Raw genomic sequence first — 12,197 nt, 5'->3', positions numbered from 1 at the left:
CATATCAAAAGAAAAATGTGCTTATATCACACGAGCAGAAATTAAAGATGGTAAAGAAATATATTTCACACCTGAGGAAATCTCTCAGGTAAACCTTTTTTATTTTTTTCATTGTTCAGTGGCAGTATATGAACTCATCATGGAAGTAGAGTGCTCTGGCTTGAGGAACACACATCATTCTGCACTCCTATGTTCATCCTAGCTTTTTGATAGTGATTATAGGGATCTTTCAGCATGTCTAAAGGGGTCAGTTGCCACCAGTAATAGCAGTGGAGGTTCTGAGAGGTCCCTCACTAGTGGGAGTGCAGAGAGGTCCCTTTGGCACAGCTGTGTTGATGTTCATGGATGGGCTAGAAGGAGCCAGAGGAGGTTCTCCCACATGTGACACATTGCTACATACAGTACAGCCCTCTGCAGTAGGAGCTCATGTATCAAACAGCTTATTGCAGGCTTACCATATGGGGACTAGTATAACACCTCTAGCTAATGCTAAGGAAAGTTGTAGTCCCATATTGCCTATGTTTGTTCCTAGACAGGGCTAAAAAGCAAGCTGAGGACACTCTTACTCAGTTCATAGTGCTCAGCCTGCTCTTCAGAATGTCTGTTGGCTGGAAGGCAGATGTTGTGATTTGGCTTTCACCATTCTCCACTTCTTAGGAACAGATGAAGATCTCCCCATTCACTTGCAATTCGGGCTCATATATTTTATTTTGAGGATAAGAATCTTACTGAGTTTAAGCAGTGAACGTATCGATGAAGCCAGGATTTGTCTAAGTCCGTGAGCAGCTTGCTGGATAGACATGTGTGAGGAAGTTATGTGCAGAGGGTACTCTGTAAGCACTAAAAAACCATTAAAACTGGTGGAAGTCAACCATTCATTTGCTGATGGGAAAAGGTACTGCTGATGTACAGTTGGTAGATCTGCAACTTCATGCTGTAATTTAGGCAGTCTGAATCTGTCTATGTTAAGATCCTGTTCTCCTTTACTTCCCTATGTAAAGTAATTGTCGGTTACACAGCAGGATTACTTGGGGGCATATGAGTTTAAGAATTTTATGATGTCTCTGATTGACATATCCTTTCATCTTTATTTGGTGTAATGACCACTGACATGAAAACTGCTCCTTGAGCTAATCCATCTCCCACTGAAATCACAGGGAGTTTTTAATACAGGGACCTTTGCAGAATAAAGACACTTTCAAGAAAAAAAAGTGCAGTTTCACAAAATTTTACAAATTCCTCTCTAGACAGAACTGCCAACTATTTACTTTTGGCAAAATACCAGCTCCACAACCTCAGGATCTGATCAGCTGCTGCCTATCACACAAAAAAAGGAGGAGGCAAATGCAAGAGAAGGGCAATCAATTCAGAATAGCTCCTCTGTACCCATGACCTATTGTCATGTTTATTCTAGCATAATCACAACGACATGAACATTCAACATACAAAAACACTCTCACAAATGGCAGCTTTAGGTATTCAGTAGATGCAGTAGCAACCAGTCCATAGTAAAGCCAGCCAGACTGTTGGAAACTAGTAAGGAAATAATATTTTGGTAAGTGCATATTGTGAAAAAATGCAATTTCATTCTTGTTTCTGTTTGTTTTCATTTTTAATGCTTCTTTTGGTTGTCAGTTGGTTTATTTATTGGTTTAAATACTCAAAAACATCAATGGGTTTTAAACAGAATTTCTGTATTTTTGGAAATGTACAGACTGAGACCTCATTAAATCAGTAGTATCCCTTTTGAAATAATGCATGTCTACTCCCAGTGCTAATGTAGTTGAATTAGTAATTATGCAATTGTTGAGGACTAAAGAATTACAGAGTCTGTGACTGCAAGCTTATTATAAACAGTAATCATGCATTTGATATTCTAAAAATGCAGAGAAACTCAATTTCTTTGTACTTCCCATACAAGAACCATATATTAACTGAATGTGTATTTGTGTAGAATTATTGCTTGTAAGTTTACTGAGTTTAGCCCTTAGCATGGTAATTGAACCATACACAGTAGGGCATTCAAAGAAAATGCAGTATTAGCCATATACTTCCCTGCAGCTACATGTTTTACAAAGAAAAAACATCTAAAAATCTTGAACATATCTTTCCCTTATCTTTCTACAAAGTTTGCTTGGTTTGTTTTTTTTTTTTTTTCTTTTTGTTTGATGGGGGTTTGTTTTGTGGTTTTTTGTGGGGTTTGGGTTTGGGTTTGGATTTTTTGTTGGGGTTTTTTTTTGGGGGGAAGTGTTTGTTTATTTGCTTGGTTTTTAACCAGAGAGTGCATGTATTAGCTTCAATCTCTCTTTCACCATTGTTCTGTTTGTAGGTTTTCATGTTTTCAATATTAGTGATAGGTAATTTGACATGGTAAAGTATCCAGAGACAGCTGTCAGCTGCAAAGTTTGGAATAGGTTCTGCACTCTGATTCTCCATAAAGCAGAGAGCTAGCGCGTCTAAACTTGGGAATAAAAGGTTTCTTTCTGGAGATCTTCAACCATACAATTTAGAGAACTTGAGGTTATTTTAAAAGGTTGCTCCACTATGCACCTAAAACTAAGGAGCAAGACACCTAGCTAAGATTGTCTTCACCCCAAATCCATATATCCAGAGGCTCATCATGTTTTAAATCATTTTTTGAATGAGGTTTAGACCCACCATGACACAGTTCATGACTTCATTCAGTGTGTTCCTAAGGAAGGAAAGAGTGTGCTGCTGAATCAGTCAGCATCAGTAAATAGTTTGGGCTGACCAGATAGACCATAGTAAATTTTGCTTTCATAACACGGTATAGGGTTTTTTGTGTGAATAAAACAATTGTCTTTATGTGGCTGCCTCCTTTTCTTTTCCATTTTTCTCTTGGGTGCTTAACACCACATGGTGGACAGTAATTATGCATGATCTTTATCAATAATGTAGAAGCAACTTCCTACTGAAGACAGCTTAAGTGTCCTAGGAGAACAAGATATGCAGTGAAAGCACAGACCTACGTCATTCCCTGTGGTAAATAATACTCCTGAAAAAATTCTAAAAAAAAAAAAAAAAAAAAAAATCAGAAGTACAAACATTGTAACCAGAATTCAAACTTTCTCTCTCCCAAAAGAAAACAAACTAAAAACCTGCATTATAAAAAATACAAAGTAATACATATGAAGCTGAAGAATATTCTTTTTAAAGAACCTCTTTAACCAGTACTAAGAAGGATATAATATTTGTTACATAATGATTAAACAGTGACTTGCAATAGGATAAAAGTAAATAGTTGATTTTTCTATTAATGTGATATTGGATTTTTAGGTTTGTGTGACTGAAGTTCTTTAATCACACATTGAATTAATTTAAATATCGATGAAAACATAAACATCATCACAACCCAGAGCTTTCTGCAGAATGTTGCACATGAAAAGAAATCCACCGATCACTTTATGACATTAAACCTGTATCTTTATCAGCTGTGCCCTTTTGCAGGTGTTGGGAGATAAAAGTGTCTGAATTGTTTATCAGGAGTGCAATCCTTTGTGTATCATCTTTTTTTTTTTTTTTTTTTTTTTCCTCTTTGCAAATTGGTGACAGATAATTTCTTATTCATTTGAGCCTATGGATTATTTGTAAGTTTTACATAGCTAATGATTTAATAAGCATTTGATATTAAAAATTCATTAGTCAAACTCAATGCTCAGTTACTGAAATCGTGTAGTAGTATTTTTTATGGTCTTTACATACACGTGGCAGGCAGAAGAGCAAGGTCTCAAAAAAAATTTTAGCATTTCTTAGAAGGAATGTGGAAGAAATGGAAGAAATTCAGCAGAAGAATGGTACAGCCTTGCTATAATTCTGAGTATCCCTTTTTCACAAGAAAATAGTGTTAAATGTGCTGTGTGTACACAAACCTATTCAGATAGCATTGTCGTTTCTTACAGTGTTACAGAGATATGAAGATGCAGGACACATTTCTAAGGGCCTTCATAATTTTTCTTATCACATTTAAACTTACTCTTTTCATTGCTGCTGTAGTTTACTTTTTCCCTAACTAACTCATACGTAACACATACAGCCTTCTGCTATCCCCTCCCTTTCCCATCTTTCTGCTTCACTCTCTCTCCTGTTCTCCGTTGCGAAAGCTAGAAAGTCAACAGCCTTCTTTCCTATTAGAACCCATGTGACAAGATGTCAAAAATGTCTGCATAGCTGCAGAACCACACAGATCCCACTTTGAATTCTCTACCTGAAAAGAAATAGAAAAAAATGCTTCTATTCTAGGAAGGAAGTGGCACAGGTAAATATAACATAGCAAAAGATTCAGCTTAATGTTGAAATCCTTGAGGAGTATGGGTGGGTTCTCAAGAGATGCAAGAAAAAGCAAATTGTTGGAGGGAATCTTAGGAAATGGCTGGTGGAAATAGTGCCCATCCGGCATTCCCTGTGCATGTAACCAAGGGACTTAAAAGAACTGTCCAATTTGGGTAGGCACTAGGAACCCTCAACTGTCTCAAGTTCAGTCTACCATTTCATGGCACTGCAGCACTTACCTCTACAGAACACATCCCAGGCAATAAGGTGCAGGAATGGGGAGGGGAGGGGAGGGGAGGGGAGGGGAGGGGAGGGAAGGGAAGGGAAGGGAAGGGAAGGGAAGGGAAGGGAAGGGAAGGGAAGGGAAGGGAAGGGAAGGGAAGGGAAGGGAAGGGAAGGGAAGGGAAGGGAAGGGAAGGGAAGGGAAGGGAAGGGAAGGGAAGGGAAGGGAAGGGAAGGGAAGGAAGAATCTTTCTATGGAATATTTTAGTGTGTAAAAAGAAAGCAGAAGATGAGTTTCCTTCAAACAAATACACATTTAAATGCTGGTGGAATACTGGCTTTTTGAAAAAGCAAGAAAATTCACATGGACTTTGATATAACTAAGGGTTACCAAAACCAGTTCCCAATTTTATCAACAATAAATGTTAGAGCTCGTCTAAGGGGCACACACTCTACTTGATCCTCTCTACAAAATAAAGATGGAAGCTGACTGTGAAATATGAAAAAAAAACCCAACCCACACTTTTTAGTGTACAAGATTTCTGACTCATCTTCTGTTAAAATCAACTGTTCTAAATATTGTCCTCTGCACTCAGAGTCTCCCCTTCTCCCATCTGAGGCTTAATACATCTTTACCTGAGAGATTAAGAATGTAGGTTCGCTTATGATAGCTACAGTAAGTAAACCCTATATACTGCATTATGCATTTATTTTATGGCCGATTTAAAGTACAGATCTCATCCCAATTTCACTTGTGAATAAAGGCAAAAAGACATTTAAAAGCCATTGGGGTATTCAGATGTACATGTAGAAGTGTTATCTCAGCTTTCCTTTAAATTTGGACCATGTGCAAGGAGATAATAAACACATAAAAAGACACATTCTTAAAACTCAGATCACTAATAAATATTGTTATAGGTATATATTTAGACAAGAAAAGAAACAGTTATAATTCCCGTACAGTACTTACCCATTTTAATATTATCACATGGTTGTACAAACAGGATTATAACAAGCAAAAGAAAACACTTTATTTAATGAATAAATAATCAAAAGCATTGGTGAGGGTAGTCTTAAGAATATGCTGCTTCATACAGTTTAAAGTACATCAAACAACAAAATCCATAGTCCCAAAATTCCATTAAATAATACTGAGTAATTATGTGATTGATAATATTTAAGTATATATATATAATCTATATATATATATGTGTATATAATCATATCATTATGAGTAATTAAGGTATCTATTTACATGCCATGCAATATTAGAATGTGTTGCAATACCTAGGCACAACAGGTGGATTTAAGAATGGCTGTGGTAAAAAAACCCAAACAAACGAAAAACCAAAAAAGACCCAACAAAATAAACTTAATTTTAAAAATGAGGGACATTACTGTCTTTCAGTTCTTTCTGTTCATAATATAGAGTGAGAATTTGAGATCCTTTCTGGTAGTGAAAGGCATACTTTTTCTGTTGTATAATAAGGTAGCAGTATAAAGTTAAAGCTGTAGTTAGAGCCATGAGATGCTGCAGTTAGAGAAAGCATTCTTGCTTCAAAACTTAGCATATGACATGTCTGTCTGTGATAATCTTCTCATTGTGGACCCAGTCCTGTGAAATGCTGAACCCCTACAAGAGGACGCTTACTGCTGTGTTCTAAAGAAATTGAGTGCACTCAGTGTCTCAAAAGAGCTGCACGGGATTTGGCAGGATGAGGATACATACCAGCACATAGGTTTTATTAGTGTCCGGTGAAGTGATGTGTCTATATCCATTAAAAATTATATATATAATTTTTGCATTTATTAGCATTCATTTCAGTTTATAAATAAACTACATTATGTTTTTAAAGCCTGGAAATTACAAATTTGCTTCTTCTCAAGCATTTGCTAGTCCACTGCATACTGAAGGACTTGCTATTTCTGTTACTAATTATGGGACAGGTCCTGATATTTTGCTCCGTAAAAGGTTCAATAAAGCCTGAAGGATCAGAATCTGGCCCTCTTTGTTACAATCTTACTATGTGCAACTGGTTGAAAACAAAGTATAGAATGGGATCTCACAGGAAAAGCAGTTTATACTATAAGCAGCTGTGTTATATAAGGTATTATATTTCAGAGGAGCCAAACTGGAAAAAGTCAATCCACTCAGGTAATATGTGAAAAAGGATCTTATAATTTTACAAGGAAACATCTACCAATGAGAGTTTTCTTGGAACAAGAGGAAAAGTCAAAGGTGGTTTTGGATTATGGGGTAATAATATTTGATGGATGTGTCCACTAAGGTGATCAGCAGTGAAAGTTAATAAAACTAATATTAATTGAGTTAGAGCTTAACTGTCCATGATATACGGAGCTGATTCACAACTCTGGGTGATAGTGTGTCATGTTTTCTGTACACTAAAACACCTTGCTCTGCCCTAGAATTGGTTTCCATTTTGAAGTTTTTCATCACAGCAGTAAGGACTGCAAGCATATAAATTAAATAAAGTCGAGACTTTGGAACACGGTTCTGCTGAAGAAGTGTATTAAAAAGGAAAGAATTGAGCATCCAGAGATAATTCCATGAGTACTCAGTTGCTTTTGCTGTCTGAACTGGCACACATGAGTACATGTGCTGCAAAGAACTCACTGCTTCTTTTTACCTTACAGCAAGGATACATGCCATAAGAGAGTTTTATCAGCTGAATCAGGTAAATATTTTGTGGTCACAGGAAATCAGTCATCACAGACTATTTGTTCTTCTGTCTGAACTAGATATGACACCACTGCTGTGCTCTCATGCCAGTAGCAATACTTTTGTAACTTATTTTGAGGTATCAGATGCGATTGCCTAAGGCTATTAGACCCTACCCCTATGCCTTTTGTCATGTCATGAATCCTGTGGGTCCCCTGACATCACCTGTTGCCATGTCCTGTGATTCTCACTGTGTCTTTCTCTTTTGTTAAAGCTACTAGTCCCTCCTTTTGTTCAAAACATCCCAAGACTAAAATTCTGATCGATGCTGTGATCCTCTTTTCCCTAATTCTTTGTTTTGTCATGTCAGCGACATCAGTCTTTGTCCCTCCTGTTCTTTCCTCTTGCATAGATATGCATCTACTGCTTTTATGCCATTTATGTGTCCAACACTTCCTGCGTTTTTCCATTAGAGTTTAGTCTGCTCCATGGTCAAGTCCTTAACATTTCTTCTGATGATGATTACTATTAATAACTTGCCAAAAGGTAATAAATACATTAAGAAAGCAACATGAATGTAATTTTCCTCATACCTATTTGTTAAAATGGATGTATATGTTCTGCTCATGTATTTCTTTGCCTGCCTTCAGACAGTTCCTTGGGAAACAGGTCCTGACTGCTCTGTCTTTAGTAGGAGTCAGTACAACATAGGATTTTCTGTTTGAACAAAGGGCTTTGGTCATTGACAGTAAAAATAAAGGACTATTGAAGAAACCTTTGGTTTATCTTTTTAGCAGTCCTTCAAATATGTGCACTAAGAAATAAATAAAGGGCACCCAATCTTCCTAGCTGAAGGAAAAAAAGCTAGAACTGGCATCAGAGAGACATCTATATCATGGCAGGTTACCAATAATTTTAAGTAAAGTTTAGCCTCAAAGTTAGTAAACTTGAATAGTCACCAATATTCAGCTGCCTTCTCATTCTGTGGAGTGGGATTTTAAAATTTTTCTTGAAGCTCCTCATTTTACATATTACTGAATTCCTGTTAGGATTTAACCTTTTTTGTTGTTGTTGTTATTTTTTTTTCTTTCTTAATTTGTGAGTTTTAGACAGCAATACTACTATTACTGACTGAGCAAACCAAATGGTTATGAATGAATGGGCACTTACTGAATACATGTTTAGGGCCAAATCCAGATTCCATGGAAACCTCTGGAAACCATTTCTTTGGCTTAAATGGGATTAAGATACAGTTCTAGTTCTCAGTGCTGCAAATATTTCTCTCTTTCTTTCCTTCCTTCTTTCTTTCTTTCTTTCTCTCTCTCTCTTTCTCTCTTTTCTTTCTCTCTCTCTTTCTCTCTTCCCTTCTCTCTTTCTTTCCTTCTGTCTTCTCTCTTTTCTATCTTGTCTTTAAAAAAAAAAAATATTGAAATTTGGGTAAGGCCTTAAGAATCTAAAATTACATGGAATTTGAGAAAATGAAATGAGAATATTTTCACCTGCTAGTAATTTACATCATATTTGTTTGTGCTCCTCCTGCACAGGTCGATGGCAGCACAAAGTATTGAAGGTTGGAACAGAATATTGTTCTCTTTCTGTAGCAAAAGTCACATCATTTACTTTCTATCCATGATAGAATTTTTTTCAAATATATTCTGTTTAAAAAGGCACTTACAATTTAAACAGTTGGTGCTATTTGAGTTTTCAAATAATTTTTGTGTTTCTGATTTTAATATAGAACTCAGGGCACCTCTGCTTTAAAACTTAGCATGTTCACGTTACTTTTATTGATATGTCTTTTTCAAAGTTGTTGGGGTTTTTTTTCTTTTTTTCTTTTTTTTGTTTTTTACTGTGCTACAACAAAAGTGATTATATAACCACACAAATTTTCTTTGTAAGAAAGTATTTATCGTATTTTGATATGACTTTATTTACTCTCAAAAAAAAAAAGACCGAGGTGTGGTAAGTGCTGACTTTTCTATATGCTACCACTGTACTGTTACAAAGATTCATGCAAAAATGCTTATTACATGTGCTTAAGTATGCCTAAGAAACACGGGCTAATTTCTGTCACCTTTGTGCTGGGTAAGAAACACTTTACCCAATTCAAATAACTCATTTTGAACAAGTTCCTACTTACCATAGGAATGACAGAATATGGCCCTCAGGATTTATCATTTGTTGTATATTCCATTCTTATACATATCTATATGAGCCAAATGGACCATGATATGCTTAGAAAATTAACTGGAAATTCAGAATGAAACAAAGAAACAAACCAACAACAACAGAAAGAAAGAGAAACTAACAGGAATAAAGTCCCTTAGGCATCTGCCCAAGAACTAACACAACACAATCAGGAATTCAGAACATTTATTGCAAGAGCTGAATAACTAAATAACGTTGAACTGGCAAAGCAGTAACAAGGATAACTGGTTAGATATTTATTCTGTCAAAGTCATCAAACACCCCTCACAAACTGACATAAGTACTGCAATAAGCAATGCACCCCTAACCCATTTTTATGCCTTTTATACTGTGGAGGGGAAAAAAAAAAAAAAAAAAAAAAGAGAAGTAAAAAAAAAAAAATTGAACTGCTATATACAAAAGAATAAAGAAGGAAAAAAAGCTTGTGTTTTTGGTAAGAATAAAATCACCTTCAGATTAGCTAAGTTTGTTACTTTAAGACTGATGTTTCACTGTGGCATAAGTAACTTCTGCTTTTTTCTGTGAGGACTTTTTTTTTCTTTTTTTTTTCTTTTTTTTTGCATGCTATTTATTTGTGTAAATCATCTGTCATGCCTTAACAAAAACCATCTAAAAATGTTTGGATTTGGATTTGCTTTGCGTGCAACTTAGATCTTATTAACATTAGGAGTCACTCTGCTGGTTTGACTGAGGTGACATGATACTGATACCTGCCAGGCATTGACCAACTATGATAACAAACAGTTAAACAGCAATAATTAGAGATTTAACCCTTTAGTTCCCCCAACTAGCCTACCAGGAGAATGCTCTGTTACATCATGAAGGCACAACACATTAAATATTCTGTGGCTATGGTCTAAAAACACTTGTGTTACTACAACATTAACGCAGATGAAGATCAACACAAATGCTGCTGTTTCAGCAATACAAACTGTCTTAGGTATAGACACACACCTGCCCAATCGGAAAAACATGATTATTGTATTTTGCTCCTGTAGAATTTCCTCCATATATCCCAGCTGAGATCAATGTCAGCTACCACTCATTAAATGACAGACTGCAGCTAATTTGATCAAGGATTCCAAATGAACAGCGTTCCCTCTCACCCAACACCACAAATTTAAATCTTCTTTCGTTTTGCAGTTTCCCTGTTTTATGAAACATAATGGAATTTTTTTTTTAAAAAAAAGCAAGCTAAATTTTTAAGCCTTTACACAAGTCCTTTCATTTCTTACTATTAAAAAAAAAAAAAAAGAAGAAGAAGAAATTCTACCTGAATGCTGGCATCATTTGCTACTACATAGAAAGAAAAAGCTTTTTTTTTTTTTTTTTTTTCCTTTCTACAACCAACCTTCCCTCCCACCCCATCACTTCTTTTTTCACTTGTAACACAAGTGTTTTGAGTTCCTTGGAACATTGTGTGTCAGACAGACTACTAACACAGAAACACCATCACTGAAAATAAAAGCAAAACAACAGGAAGCAAATGAAAGAAAGTAAAAAGCAACTGTGAAACACGGAAATATGCTACAGTATATTTTCAAGTGAACGTTATAAGTACACAAAAATTGTAAGTAATAATTGTTTCTATTTACAAGTATTTGAACACTGATCGACTTATAAGTGTCCACTAACATTGTTAATAGCACAATAGGTTTAATGTTTACAGTTTCAGTTGTTTTGTTTGCAATATGATCTCAAGTATAAAGGTCCCAGCATAGATCAATGACAACAAAAGCACAATTTTCTAACTGGATATGCTTTTCAATCATCGCAATCCACTGAACTTTCTCGCTCTCTCACTCTCCAAATGCATCTTCTGTTGTTCATAGCAGCAGTCCAGGGTCAAAAAACAAACAAACAAAAAAAGGATATTTGCAAACTGGAGAGATCTCTGCAGATTTTAATCATGTCTATTTAACAAAGCCACACAACTAGTAGAAACACTCTTTCATGTTGCAGGACATCATACCTTCCACGGCGCTAACATAAAGATATGCATATCTCTGCTAGGTGAAGCATAGTTCTAGAGGTCTACCCAGTACATAAAGCTCTGACACACACACAGTATTAGCAAGTCTAAGTAGGCTAAAGTCATTGGTCCAAAGTAACTATTTCTTATAGCTGGTGCTCCTTTGGACTCTCAACAGCTCCTGAGGCCTGCTTATAAGACTTCAAGTTGGCCAGAGGAATGTCAGTCATGTGGTTGCCAGTGTTGAAATGGCCCTCACTGGAACCATACTGCTTTCGGTCACTGAACTGGTTTCTGTTGCTATCTTCTTTCCAGGTCCTGGTCAATGTGTGTCCATTAACTAGTTTGTCCTTCTTAACCCATTCCTTCTGAGGTGCAAAGGTGGAGAGAGGAGACTTTGGCTGTTGGTATGGGCCCAAGCTGGGAGGCATCCAACAGTTGTCCGAGTGACCCAAAACCAGGCATTCTTGAGTACACATCTCTGTAGCTTCAGCTAATCCTCGTGGCCCAAGAGGCCCATCTGCAGAAGAAAAACAAACAGAAAGAAGGAAGAGGGGAAAAAAAGACATAATATTAGATCGTGATATTTGGCATTAAATTTATACATATACCTCATAAGAAAATTAACAATGAATCTGCAGCAAAATATTGTGCTGGTAAATCCCAGATACATTTTCATTTTATTAGACAGTAGGTGCTTTGTAGGGCATGTACTCTCTGCATATGCTACCAACATAATTTCCAGAAGTGGAAATACAGTTCACTTAACCCTAAGTTATCAGTCTCAGATCCTACTGTGAATAAACTTAACTCCCTTTTTCAGTC

General features: G+C 36.2%; 1 protein-coding gene across 1 annotated transcript in view; it reads right to left on the bottom strand.

Annotated features, from left to right (window-relative positions):
- Positions 1-5,361: 5,361 nt before the first annotated feature.
- PCDH9 (protocadherin 9) overlaps positions 5,362-12,197 on the bottom strand; it is a 698,197-nt gene continuing 691,361 nt past the window's right edge. Inside the window, exon 4 of the mRNA XM_075741725.1 lies at positions 5,362-11,892. Within this exon, the coding sequence (XP_075597840.1) occupies positions 11,519-11,892 (374 nt within the window). The 3' untranslated portion in view covers positions 5,362-11,518. The remainder of the gene's footprint in view (positions 11,893-12,197) is intronic.

This window comes from Balearica regulorum, chromosome 1, assembly GCF_011004875.1.
Source record: "Balearica regulorum gibbericeps isolate bBalReg1 chromosome 1, bBalReg1.pri, whole genome shotgun sequence".
In the NCBI taxonomy this organism is placed as follows: domain Eukaryota; kingdom Metazoa; phylum Chordata; class Aves; order Gruiformes; family Gruidae; genus Balearica; species Balearica regulorum.
Note: the sequence above shows the minus strand (reverse complement) of the source record. Positions and strands in the feature narration are given on the sequence as shown.